Source organism: Ursus arctos, unplaced genomic scaffold (assembly GCF_023065955.2).
Source record: "Ursus arctos isolate Adak ecotype North America unplaced genomic scaffold, UrsArc2.0 scaffold_21, whole genome shotgun sequence".
Lineage (NCBI taxonomy): Eukaryota > Metazoa > Chordata > Mammalia > Carnivora > Ursidae > Ursus > Ursus arctos.
Window position 1 is genome coordinate 51,604,001 of NW_026622886.1, and position 15,125 is coordinate 51,619,125.

At 37.3% G+C, this 15,125-nt stretch overlaps 1 protein-coding gene across 1 annotated transcript; it reads right to left on the bottom strand.

Annotated features, from left to right (window-relative positions):
- Positions 1 to 517: 517 nt before the first annotated feature.
- Positions 518 to 1,455, bottom strand: LOC125282657 (olfactory receptor 4F3/4F16/4F29-like). The gene is given in 2 exon segments (XM_048218117.2): positions 518 to 1,434; positions 1,437 to 1,455. Coding segments are annotated over 2 exon segments (936 nt in total).
- Positions 1,456 to 15,125: the final 13,670 nt, after the last annotated feature.

A 15,125-nucleotide genomic window follows, 5' to 3' on the forward strand; every position in this document is an offset into this window, starting at 1 on the left:
ATGAATAAAATGATCCATACTAAAATATGAGAAGTAAAATGTCTTTATGCACTGAAAACATGATCATCTATGACAAAAAATCCTACTTACTCTATAAAAAACAAGTAGAAGCAAAAGATTTTGCAGGTTTTCAAAATACAATGCCAATAAACAAAATATCTATTATATTTCTATATATTAGCAATAAACGATTATTATTAAACAAAAAATACCATTTAGAAAAGCACCAAAAATTAAAATAGTTAGGAGTAAATCTCAAGAAAGATATGTAAGACCTGTTCACCAGAAACTATATAACATTGCTGAAAGAAATTAAATGGGATTTATATAGATAGAAAGATATACTGTTCTCGTGGCTCACTTTTCATAAGGAATAAATACATTCAACAAATAAGAATTAGGTTACAGCTGGGACAACACTCAAATCCATATTTGATGTCTCAAGTTTTCTGAATCCAAAATATCGAAGATAGAAACAAAAGGCTATACCATGATTAGCGAGAAGGCCTTATATTACCTATGAGATCCTCCTGTAAATCACTAGCTGTCTCCACACTCTCTTCATTGCTGCCTTCATGTCTTTATTCCTGAATGCGTAGATGACTGGATTTAAAAAAGGAGTGAGAACTGCATCAGAGAGAGCAAGAAATTTGTCCATCCGTGAACTGGGATGTGGCCATGTATAGACAAACATGGCTGGACCAAAGAAAAAAAATACCACAGTGATGTGAGCTGACAAAGTGGAGAGGGCCTTGGACGAACCACCTAAGGAATGTTTCCAAACAGTAAACAGGATGAAGATGTAGGAGATGAGGAGTATGAAGAAAGAGCCAACACAAAGGAACCCACTGTTGACAGTGCCCATGAACTGCAATCTGTAAGTATCTGTACAGGCCAGTCTGAGGAGATGAGAAAGGTCACAGTAAAAGCTGTCCAATACATTAGGACCACAGAAGGGTAAATTAACAATAAATGCTAGTTGGAACAGTGAGTGAATAATGCCAAGAGCCCAAGCAGCAGCCAGAAACAAAACACACATTCGTGGGCTCATAATGGTCAAGTAGTGGAGAGGCTTACAAATGGCAACATATCTGTCAAAGGCCATGGCGATGAGTAGCACCATCTCCACGCCACCGATGACATGGATGAAGAAGATCTGGGCAATGCAGCCTCCAAAGGAAATAACTTTGTGCTTTCTGAAAAGATCATAAATCATCTTGGGTGAGGTGGCAGAGCAGGCCCCCAAGTCAGTGAAAGAGAGACTGGCCAGTAGGAAGTACATGGGGGAATGTAAGTGAGGATCGATGGTCACAGAAAACACAATGAGGATGTTTCCAGTCATGCTTGCCACATAGAGCACACAGGAGAACACCAGGAGGAGAAGCTGGATCTCCCATGAATGAGTGAGTCCCAGAAACACAAACTCAGACACACTGAGTGATTCCTTCCGTCCATGGATCCAGCCAACTGGGCTGCCACTGAAATGATGAGAACTAACAACGTGAGGAAGATTATGGAGATGATAATAGGTCATAGAATTACTAATGTTTCGATACCCTTATTATGAATGAAAAGTATATAGTTATCTGCTTTCTCACACATATAAAAACAAAAAACAAAAATCAACACACTATCATCACACATGTGAGCTATGACATAATTCAAACCTATCACCAAAACTCTGACTGCAATGTTCTGTTCTCAAATTAACAGATTAGGCATGAACATGGATATATGAGTATCCATGACATTCATTAGCTGTTTAAATCACTTCTGATATTGACTAGTCCTCATTTCTAACATATTCCATCTTGCTTTTATGTATAATCTCATAATCCACTTGTCTCCCCAGTTTGCTCTCACAGTTTGCTAATAAAAAGTAGGAATAAGAGGGGTGCCTGGGTGGCTCAGTTGGTTAAGCGTTCAACTCTTGATTTTGGCTCAGGTCATGATCTCAGGGTCATGAGATCGAGCCCCAGGTCGGACTCCATGCTGGGTGTAGAGCCTGCTTAAGATTCTCCCTCTCTCCTCCTCTCTCTGTGCCCCTCTCCACCCCCTGCTGGCACTCTCTTTCAAAAAAATAAATTAAAAAAAAAAGTAGGAATGAGAGGAAAGTATGATTAACAAGTAAAACGTCACCTGGAGTGAGAGATGCTTGATGTAAGAGACTGAATTAAGACAGATTGAGATTGAATAGAGAAACTGGGGTATGTGAAACTGGACAACCCACAAATGTAGTAGAACACTTGCTATGTGGCCTCTACTACAAATAGAACAATTATTTTCCCATCACACTTTATTATGTTCACTATCCTGGGTACCTCTAGTTTCCATGCAATTTTTCATAACTACAAAGTCCTAAAGTGGCCTCAACATTCAATAAGAATTTCATATGGAGTCTTTACCACCTGGGAATGTAAGGCTTTCTCCACACCTAATAAATGTGTATTTGAAAGACTTCACCAGTTTCTGCTAAGGTGTGTGCCTAACGTGGCCACCAAGGGTGTAACACATCTTTGCAAACAGCTTTTCTCCTGTCCACACACACGGTGTTAAAGATCAGCACTTGGAATTGCTGGGATACTATGTTTTAATTCACCAGTGTCTTGGCCTCCCTTTGGTATGAACTTTTACATGCACGGATATCCCCCTGCCCTTTGAAGTGCTCAGTACCACGTGCAGGGTAATGTATTATGACATGTGGCATTACCCTGCTTACTTTGACTGAATCCATTCAGATACTTTATCTTCAAGGCAATTTGTACTTTATACTTTTGACTGATGATTATAAAATAATGATGTCAAATATTAATAAGTCACATTTTAGGACAGATGAGCTTTCTTCCTGATCTTGAACCATAAAATACAAAATGTGACACGGGAGATGCAGTCTTTTAATATGTATAGTATTTATATGTGAAGTGGAAGGTGGGCAGGGAACAGCGTTGTATGTTTCTCTGTGTCCAGATACCTACCTCAATCATACCCTATAACAGGGAGTAGTTTCTGAGAACAGTACTAATGAGGTTAATTATCTTAGGAATTGATGAAGTACAGTACAAAGGTATAACGACATCCTGCATTTTTGTAGCTACAATTCCAGACTTTCTCACACAAAGGAGGAACTGACTAATGCCCTCAGTCATCCCAGACTGCAAAACTCACAGAAGCTATCACTGTGTCCTGCCCCTAATTCTGGGTCACAACCACTGGCATTAATCTCTATTCTCACCTACACACAGTGATTACACTGCTACCTCCTGAGCTAACAGTCCACAGTCTTAGGTGCACACCTTCTATTACCAGAAACCTGGGGTCTGGAGGAGGGGGCACTAATGCTGCTCATCAAGGCAGGGAGAGCACGTGAAAGGACTGAGAGGATGAACACGCATGGGGAAGGGATGGAGGCACCGGGGAGGGAGTCAGGAAACTCAGTAATTATTGACAAAGACCCAAGGCCTTGATGAGGAAGAGCACATGTCCCCAGTGTAATAAGATGAAAATTCTCACAGAATTATATAAAGTCTATTTTGTCCAACTGATCATCATTCGGATGAAAAACGTGAGACCCAGCAAAGTAAACTGAGTTTCCAAGATTCACACAAATGGCAGTCTGGGGACCAAAACTATGTCTCTTGATTCTTATTCCAAAAAGAAGAGTCCTAGAGAAAATAATTAAGTAAGAGAAAGCAAAACTCAGAACAGTGAAAATTTTTTTTCCTGGTTAAAACCAAATTAACCACAGACACTCATACAAAATGTTCATTATAATATAGCAAACTGACATTAGAGAAATACTACATAAAATGTGTGCCCAATTAAAGATTACTTGACTAGTACAACAGTAAATTCTATCTGGGAGAGTGATTATTCATTGCAATCATGATTTGTGTACCGAGTCTTTGTATTTTGGTGGTTATGTAACCAGTCATTACAATAGCAAAAAACTTAACATAATGTGTCTTAAAAGCCCATCCTTTGGTCTTTCTAAATTTTTTTTCTTTTTCTTTTTTTAAGTAGTCTCCACACCCAATATGGGGCTCGAATTCATAACACAGAAATCAAGAGCTGCATGCTCTACCAACTGGTCCATCCAGGCACCCCAGTCTCTCTAAATTTTATTATCTTCAAAGGTCAATTCAAATCCCAGATACTTCTTGTAGCTCTTATTGACAATTTTCCTTCATACTGATTTATTCTTTTGCTAACTCCTACAAGTCAAAGAATCAAGAAAATAGTTGAAAAAACATAAATTGTATACATAACAAATACAATCTAATGTGATATACAATACATGCCAAGTGAATACTAAGCTAAATACGTGGTCATTTGGGTAAGGGGAAGGGAAATGTGTTAAAAACATTCAAAGGTAGAAAATAATTTGTATCAGCAAGAGCAGATGGGTAGCAGATGGCTACCCCAAGAACACAGACATTGATTTGTCCCTTTAAGAAGTAGAACTGAATAAAAAGAGATACAGTATGTGGGAAATACCTTGAATTATGTAATATGAAAGTAACTTTCATTTTTTATTTTTATTTTTTGTATTAAAAAGTAACTTTTAATATTAACTATCATTATGCATGTGTGTATAGCCCATATTATGTACCCAAGTACATAACAGAAAGTCAGCAGACAGTTCTTGATTGAGAAGTTAGGTTAATAACGCCAGACTGCTGTAAGGCAATGCATTCAGGTCAATGATCTTCACTACTTTTTATTCTCTTCTTTCTTGGTCATCTTTTCCAATCATTTTAACAGACATAAGGGGAAATTTCTCATTTAAAAACTTATTGTAACCATAACTAATAGTGTTCCAGTGAGAAGGCACCCAAGGCTTTACAGAGTATTTTTCTTGGTGAGGATTAAATTGCACTTAATCTTCAAGCCGATAGCCAGCACTCAATTTATTTTCCTGAAGTCTATGGAAGAATCTGAGGTACACAAAAAATAAAGCAGAGAGAAAGGAGAAAAAATGAAGATTTTAAATGTGGGGAATATGAGCAAAGGGGGAAATTAGGAAAGATATATAAGATAAAGAACAAAAAGAAAGAAACCATCAGGAAAAAAGAAAAAGAGCTGAACAAGGTTCAGAGAGTATGAAACATGGTAAGTAACCAAGGTTTCTGAGAACCCAGGTACATTAAAGAGAACATCGATCTCTCACCTTAAATTCACTGATTCAGGGCTGCTCCTAACTTTGACACTGGGCTGCATTTAAGGAAGGCAGGTTGCTTCCATTACCTGCCTGTCAGGCTCACAGAGTTTCCGTGAAAATCACACATGATAATGAATGGAAAGACTGTCTTTTTACTGTACAATGATATAGAAAAGTCATTCACTGTAAAATTTTTACTGTTTTTATGATTGAGGAGTCTAATCATATACTAAACAGGAGAAGGAGGCATACAGAACAACAGACAACAGGCAAGTGAAATTCTCCCCACTGAATGTGTTCTGTGTGTTCTGCTATCCCGGGAGGGTTCTCTGTCCAGTCAACTCCTGCCACTGAGGGTCACAGTACAGTTATTTCCAAAGCTGGTGTTCTTCCACATGGTGGACTTATCACATGGCTAGAGGCTCACATTCAATAGTCCAGAGATCATTTCCAAATTTTCATCTCTATATTCTTCAATCCTAAAAATACAAAAATTCACAGATTGCCTTTCACACATTATAGTAGAATGATTAGCAGCTTGGGCTTTGATGGCATCACCACTCGCTTGCTACGTGACTGTGTCAAAGTTACATGACCTCTCTGAGCTTCAGTATTATCATTGCTAATGTGGAGATAATATTTCTCACAATGAGAAATAAGTGATATATGTAAACTTACCTGACTCAGTACCTACCACACGGTGTGGCACAATAAATGCTATCTATTACATACTGAAGAGTACCTACATGAGTGACTTTCAAGTACAGAAAATTATTCCTCAAATTCTGAAACTTCCATTGTTCTACTAAAACTGGTTTTAGGCAAAGCTTCCATATCCACACTTGCATTCAATCACTTAAGCAGATTTCTCAAATAGCAGTTTTTCTCCTTAACAGAAATCAAGGACTAATCAAAGACTGCCTAAGGGATGCAGGAAGGAGCTTTGTGTTCTGACCAGGCTGTGTCCCTTCCACCACTGCTGTCCCCACAATGCAAAGTCACAAATATCAATTAAAAAAAAAAAAGTATTTTCTGACCACCACAGATAACACTGGATACTTCCCTTGTTATTAGTGGTAAGATGAAAGAGAGAATGGAGAAAGGACCAAGGCAGGTGCTTACAGGAATTTTGGAAGGCTGTGCCCATCCACGCTCACATTTGTGTGGATCTGCCAGGAAAATAGACTTTTCTTTCTAATTGCCTTTATCATAAAGCATATAAAATTCTTTAGTTTTTACCTCCACTTTAATTGTGTAAGTGGAGAAAGCAGAGATAGTTTAGGCATATTATAGTTAGATGGTTATTCAAAACCAAAGTCTTGGTTATGTTCTACTCCCCATTCTTCTCACTTACACATTTTGTTAAAGTGCATTTGCTTATTGTGTGCCAGATCTCAAGCCATACCAATGTTGTATAAAGTCAATCCCTATCCAACATGTACATAAATATACTGCAGGCATTGCATGATACATGTCATAGAAGTGTAATTGCCCCCCTAATATATGAGGACAGTGGAAAAAGATAACCATAGTGATGACAAAAGGCAGTACAGCAGACATAGCATTTGTGTATAGCGTCAAGAGTTGGTAAGTATTATAATACACAGAGTCCAAAAAAGTCATTTCAAGCAGATGTAAAATATGAAAACCAGATACATTTGTTGCTCAGTGGGTTAATGGTAAAGCTTGCAGGTTATGTATAGAATAGATATTGGTTTTAGAGAATAAAAAAATAAAAGAGAAAGATGATAAGGATTAGTTTGCACCTGACATTGGGAACTAACACAGATATTTAAGAATTATGAGATAAATGCAGGGAATCAATGAAGAGGGTGCAAGGAATTGGTGATAAGGCCAGTAATTCGGGAACATGCTCCATCTGTAAGTGTGATGAGTCTTTTGGAGGAAAGGAGGTAGGGAGTTCTCTAAAGAGAATGCGGAAATAAAGTAGATCTGGGGGGCTATACAGAGGTATTAAAACTATAAGGTTTTAGCTTTAAGACTGTCAAATCAGAAAATAAAAATATTAAGAAATACACAAAAAAACCTGGTGGCTGATTAAAGTTGGAGAGAACATGAGGAGTGCTGTCAAAGATGACACCAAGATTCAAGCATGGATAGATAGGACAATGGTAGATTCATTTTTAAAAATAAGGAAATTGGACACAGAATTTGTGGGAATGGAGAAAATAAATGATCACATTTATATTAAACATTGGAGTTTCAGATACTAGTGAGATGTACAGATGGAAATATGAGTCAGGATATGTGGCAAGAAATAATAGGTTCAAGATATAATTGTATAAGGGGTGCCTGGGTGGCTCATCACTAAGTGTTGCCTTCAGCTCAGGTCATGATCCCAGGGTCCTGGGATCGAGCCCCACATCAGGCTCCCTGCTTAGCGGGAGGCCTGCTTCTCCCTCTCCCACTCCCCCTGCTGTGTTCCCTCTCTTGCTGCCTCTCTCTCTGTCAAATAAATAAAATCTTCAAAAAATATATATAATTGTATAGTAATCCATATGAGTAATAACTGAATGTATAAGAGTGAACGAATTCCCTGAGGGAAAGAGAGAAAAAAAAAAAAGCAAAACCCAACCATATAGAAAGTCATAGTAATAATGTGAAAGGAGACAAAGGAGCCAAAAAATTAGGCAAAACAGTCTCAGAGGTAGAAGGACAATCAGTGGTGAGCCAGAGAAGCCAAAACTGAACTGCAAGTCAAAATGAAGGATGAAAACAGTAAAAAAAAAATTGAGATACCAATTTACATAAATTTTTCTGCTTTGTAAATGGACAGTTTGGGCCTGGTGTATCATGGGCACACTTTGTAAATATCAAATGGGTTCATTAATGAATAAATAATATAATGAATGAGAGAGAACTGTCAAAGAATGGATGAATGAAATGTCTCCCCCATTAGGGACTAGATGACAAAGTTTTCAGAGAACGTACCTGTCATTCCGTTATGACTCACACCCTCAATACTCAGCAGCTTGACATCAATTAAACAACTGTGACTATTAGGATGAGGGCAGAGCAGTGGAATGGCAGGTGAAGCAGAAGTTTATGAAAGGATGAAAAGTTTCTGGGCACTAAATAGATCAGGTAGCCAAGCCAACCATAAATCATAGGCCAGAAAGAAAGTCAGAGACACTGAAAAAAAAAATAACTAAAAGGAAACCAAAAAAAAACACAAGGTCAGGGGCGCCTGAGTGGTTCAGTTGGTTAAGCATCTGGCTCTTGGTTTTGGCTCGGGTCGTGATCTCAGGGTCATGAAACTGAGGCCCATATCAGGGCTCCGTGCTTAGTGGGGAGGAGTCTGCTAGAGATTCTCTCTGTCCCTCTCCCTCTGTCCCTCCACCCCCCTCTCTAATAAATAAATAAATTTATCTTTAAAAAAAAAAAAACAAACCAAGGTAGAACTGTTGGGAAACTTGGAAAGGAAGGTAGTCGTATGATAAACTCTGAGTCCTCCATGATATTCTTCTACAGCTTTGCTCTTACTCCTTGAGGGCTACATGCACACTTTCCCCTACTCATAAACTCAGCTCCCATACACAGTGACTCTCCTTCACGGGCCTGATTCCTGTTCCACCGTCCTTCTCTAGATATCAACAGCAACATGCCACATAGAAAGCTGACATCATGGTGAGTTGATGAAAACTGAATTCCTGGAACATAGAAACCGTGGCTTGCTGATTTACTCACTATAGATTTTATTTCTGTCCCTACCACTTACCTGCTTTGCCAAGTTTAAAACTAAGAGAACAGAATCATTAAAGGTTCGGATAGATTACAGTTTTCCCCAAATCAAAGGGATCCCATACAGGATCATTACAGACACTCACAAAAGGCTGTATAAACAGTCAGAGCAGCCGCTAGTTATATCCCCAGGAGGTAGTGACCAAGTGATACTGCAGAGATCTGGGATTGCCAAACTGAGATCGCTTGGCTTGGGGAATCACTGCCTGTGGTTGTTTTGGTTCTCCCGGTGTAGCCAAGCACAGAAACCGTTAATAAGAAAAAATGAGAGGCATTTAGTTTTCTAACAACAGAGAGGCCTTTGCCATTTTTTAGAGCAGCTTTAAATTTTTATTTTATGATGACTAAAGTTGAATTCCAGAGCAACATTAAAAAACTATCCTTGACAATTTTTAATCTTTTTATCATTTCTATGTCGATTACCTCAGTAATATTCAACTTAAACAAGAATATATTAAAAAGTATGAAGAATAGAGGTGCCTAGGTGGCGCAGTTGTTAAGCGTCTGCCTTCGGCTCAGGGCGTGATCCCAGTGTTCTGGGATGGAGTCCCACATGGGGCTCCTCGGTGGGGAGCCTGCTTCTTCCTCTCCCTCTCCCTCTCCCCTGCTGTGTTCCCTCTCTCGCTGGCTGTCTCTCTGTCACATAAATAAATAAAATCTTTAAAAAAAAAAGTATGAAGAATAATACATGGAGATAAAACCAAATTATATTGCATGAAAAAAGTAGAATATATAAGAAAATGAGATTTAAATTGACTTCAAATATAATGCTTTTATTCATACTCTACTGAATCCTCACAACCACACTGTGAAGCGCATATTGCCACCTAATCTCAAATTATTTTTCCTTTAAGATTATACAGATATTAAAAGTTTGGTCTATATATGAATTTAGGACAGTCCCAAAATTTTCTTCTTTCTCCTACAGCTAACTTCCTTAAATTATTGAAAAGTCAATATTACACAACATATTCATGAAGCACATATAATCTTGAATCCAAATTTCAGACAAGCACGACAGCAAAAATAAAATTATGTTAACTTCAATTATGTAAATAAATTCAATCTTCCAGACTAAGAGTCCAAACTTGAGATGCTGCTTCTTTCCTCTTCCTTTACAGCAGAAGAAACAAAAATGTAAACGCCATCCTTAGAAAGGCTTGGAAATATATCTACAATTCCAAACCATGACACATGAAAAAAAAAAAAAAACCCTTATGTGCAATAAAAATTGAAACAGGACAAGAGTGAACACCAAAATAAAAATCATGCCTCCTAAGATCTTAAGCTAGTCACTAAGCTCAGCAGTGTCAAAAGGACGTGGATACACTTAGAACAAAACTAGTGATCTTTACTTTGAACAGAAACATGGGAGTGTGTGAACACTCACTCCACAGAATGACCAAGGAAAGGAACTTAGAGGGAAATACACAGATATAGCACCTCTGGAATAAGTAGGCCATGCGTGGTGGAATGAAAGAAAAATCAAGGCAAGAGGAGGTGGGAAGCAGCAAAACACCTGACTATTCCCATTATGTAATGAAAAGAAAAGGATAAATCATAAGACAAATGACCAAAATTAATAAATATGGCTGCTCTGAGCCAGTAGTTAGCCCAGGAATCCAGGAGAGTCATCCCAACAGGTGAGAGGTGATTCAGAGACAACATTCCAAACTCAGCTTCTATCATACCTCACTAAAACCCTTAGTTCCTCCTCCACAGTATCCTTTCAAATTTCTAGCATATTCAGTTAGTATATTAATAATTGGGGTGCTTGGCTGGCTCAGTTGGTAGAACATGTGACTCGATCTCGGGGTTGTAAATTCAAGCTCCACATTAGGTGTACAGATTACTTAAAAATAAAATCTTAACATAATAGTAATAATAATAATAATAATAATATATAATAATTTTGTTTTAAAATAAAGCAGGAGATGACCTATATGAAAATACTTCAAAAAGAAAGAAAAGGGAAATGACACAAGGTATATATCATATACATAATAGGCTATATACCATGAAGTAGTAAAAGTGTGAGCAAATTTTTCTATGAATTTTTAAAGATATAACTTCTTTGTAAAATGACAGAAAATATATATGAGTTATGCAAAGAAATAAATGACAGAAAATATGAAGTGATGAAAAATAAATTGGAGAAATTCAAGAAATACAGGATGCCTCATTTTATTGCACTTTGTTTTATTGTACTTTTCAGAAACTGTATTTTTCACAAATTGAAGTTTTGTGGCAACCTTGCCTGGATCAAGTCTCTTAGTGCCATTTTTCTAACAGTATTTGCTTACTTCATGTCTCTATGTCACATTTTGGTATGCTCACAATACTTGAAACTTTTTCATTATTATTATGTTCATTAAGGAGATCTCTGATCAGTTATCTTTGCTCTTACAACTGTAATTGTTTTGGGTATCACAAACCACACCCATAAAAGACAGCAAATTTAATGAATAAATGTGTATGTTCTCACTGTTCCACCAACTGGCTATTCCCCATCTCTCATCCTCTCCTTGGACCTCCCTATTTCTTGAGACACAATATTGAATTAGGCCAATTGATTACCTTACAATATCCTCTAAGTGTTCAAATAAAGGGAAGAGTCACATGTCTCTCACATGTGACTCACAAGCAGCAAGTCCTGATGTAGAAGCTGCCGCAAGTATCCAGAAGAGCTAGCTAAGATAATGAGGATGGCTACACTAAACAACAAAAAACAGTCTTCCCTGAAAGAAGATACCATCTAGGATTTTCATAGCTAGAGAGAAGAAGTCTGTGTCTGGCTTCAAAGGAGAGACTCTCTTGTTAGGGCCTAATGCAGCTGGTGACTTGAAGTTGAAGCCACTGTTCATTTACCATTCTAAAAATCCTAGGGCCCTCAAGAATTATGCTAAATCTACTCTGCTTGTGCTCTATAATAGATCAACAAACCTTGGAGGACAGCACATTTGTTTACAACATGATTTACTAAATATTTTAACCCCATGGTTGAGACCTACTGCCCAGAAAAAGATTCCTTTCAAAATATAACCACTCGCTGACAATGCACCTGTTCACCAAGAACTCTGATGGAGATGTACGACAGAATGTTTTCATCCATTCTGCAGCCAATGCATCAATGAGTAATTCTGACTTTCAAGTCATATTACTCAAGAAATACATTTCATAAGGCTATAGCTGCCATAAATAGTGATTTCTCTGATGAATCTGGGCAAAGTCAACTGAAAACCTTCTGGAAAGGATCCACCATTCTAGGTGCCATTAAGAATATTCATGACTCATGGGAAGAGGTCAAAAACATCAACATGAACAAGACTTTGGAAGAAGCTGACTCCAACTCTCATGGATGACTTTGAGGAGGCTTCCATGGAGAAAGTAACTGCAGATGTGGTGGAAAGAGCAACAGAACCAGAATTATGTATGGAGTCTGAAGATGTGACTGAATTGCCACAATCCTGTGATAAAATTTTAATAGATGAGGAGTTGCTTCCTAGAGATGACCAAAGAAAATCGTTTCTTGAGATGGAAACTACTCCTGGTGAAGATACTGTGAGGACTGTTAAAATGGCAACAAAAGATTTAGAATATTCTACAAACTTAGTTGATAAAGCAGTGAGAGTTTGAGAGGTCTGACTCTAATTTTGAAAGAAGTTGTACTGTAGATAAAATGCTATCAAACAGCATCACATGCTACAGAGAAATTATTCATGAAATGAAGAGTCAATGGTTGTAGCAAACTTCATTTCATCTTACTGTAAGAAATTGCCACAGCAACCCCAGCCTTCATTGACCACCACCCTGATCAGTCAGCAGCCATCAATATCGAGGTAAGACCCTCCACTGGCAAAAAGATTATGACTCATTAAAAGCTCAGATGATGGTTAGTATTATTTAGCAAAAAAGTATTTTTTAATCGAAGTATGGCTTTTTAGATGGGATTTTAGATAGTTTAAGATGGCTTTTTTAGATGTAATGTATTGTACACTTAATAGGCTATATATAGCTTAAACATAACTTTTATATGCACCAGGAAATCAAAAAATTCATTTGACCCACTTAATTGCAAAATTTGCTTTACTAAGGCAGTCTAAACCTACAATATCTCAGAGGAGATAAAAAAAAACAAAGAGCTTAAAAGAGTTAGAAAAAATATAGATTAAAATAAAATCTAAGAAACGAAAAATTAATGTTCCTTAAGAATTCATTATACTTGGTAAAGAAAAAAATTCAAAAGAAAACTTTTCTGAAATGAAAGAAGCATTGAAACTACAGTCTAAAGAGACTGTCATGACCCAGGGGGGATAAAATGTTATTGCATGGGCCACATCAAGGCCAATCCAGTTGAAAGTCCCAGATTCCACGTCCACAAAATAAACAGCCTACAAAATAATGAAAACAAACAACAAACAAAAACCTTAGGAAATAGAGTTCCCATGAGGTCTTATTAAAGAAAACCATTAAAGAATAAACTTCACTAATCAAAAGTGAGTAGAGATAACATACTGAATTATAAAGCCTGATATTAAACAATTCTGGGGATTATGATTAAAGAACAGAATACAAATGTTACAAACCATGACAATATTAAAGAATAGTTATCTTAGTAAAAAAAATTTAAAAAACACATTTCTACTGAAAAACTCTGGTTTCTTCACTTTCACAGTGGGAGAGAATCAACAAATCATTTTAAGGGTAATTAAGTATTATATTAAAGTATAAAGGTAATGATTAGAAGAACTAAGAATACTAGAATCAAAATTGAGTGAAGGGAGAAAGGGAAGTGGGGTAAAAGGGTTAAAGTATAATAATTTCTTTCTATCTCATAGTCAATGGATACTGTCTTTGGAGGTAACACAAAATTAAAGAATTATAAACAGTGAATAATTAAAATGATCTATAATCCTTCAATATTATTAACCCATTCACACACAAAAGAAAACAACATATACAGAAATCTTAATGAAAGGATTAAATGGATGCATAAAATGTATTCATTCATTTATTCTACTAATATTTATTGAGCACTCATATGCCAGTATTGTGCCGAGTGCCAGTGATGTAGAGCTCCTGAATCTTGGAGTTTTACAGAACAGTGCGGGAGGTATATATTAATCAAACAATCACACAAACATTAAAATTGCAACCATAAAAATTACTCTGCAAAAGAGTGACTATCACATTAATAGAAGAATTTGATGTAAACAGGAAAATCAGGGGAGGTTTCCCTGAGGAAGTGACACTGGGAACTAAGATCCGAAGGTAAACAGAAGTTAACTAGGAGTGGAGGAAAAAGGATTCCCTGCAGACGGAACAATTTGTGCTCCCCCTTGAGGCCAGAGGTGCATTGGGAGTTGTGTCTGGAACCACAATGCCAAGAAAATGAGGTGAACATTATACAGGATATGACTGAATTCAGTAATGAGAGATCGCTCCTAAGAGAATGAAAAAGAAGATTTTAAAGCAGAAGGGTGATTTGACCAGACCTGACATTTATGAATATTACTCTCGGTACAGTGTACAGATTGGATTTGAAGGAGTTCAGACTGGATGCAGGTGAGCCACTTAGAAAGCAATATTCCTGTCAAGGCAAAAAATGTTATTTAGACTAGGATAAGAGTTTGGGAAGTAGGTAGATTTGCCCTATATTTAGGAGAGACAATCAACAGGGCTTGATGACAGGTTTAGCTGGAGATGCACTCACTTTAACTAATGCTTCAAGTTTAAGAATTACTCAACTCCAATAGGATCTCCAATCCAATGATCCTACCAATATTTTTACTGTCCCTTACTCCCTTGATGTTTTACCTCTCTCCTTTCCCAGCTTAAATTCCATGGCCAATTTTCTTGCTCCCTTTTATTTTGTTGTATTCACTTAGCCAAACCTGCTGAAACAGCACTGACTGCTGTTTCTCCTACTTCTACCTATTGAATGAAAGGGTCTATTGTAGCTACCCTGTGGAAGTCTTGCCATTGTATGTATTACATGGGGACAGAGAACTAATAACTTATTTTCGGATCAAGAAGAATCATACTCCAACAGCTGTATTTAAAGAACCATACCTGGGGAATATCATGGGAACTTGATTTAAAAGGCAAGATCTTGGACTTTCAGCTAAGGCCATAAAGAGACGAGATTTGGGGGCTCTTGGGAAGAGGTGGGTATTTTGTACATGGGAGGGACTTACAGTTCAAG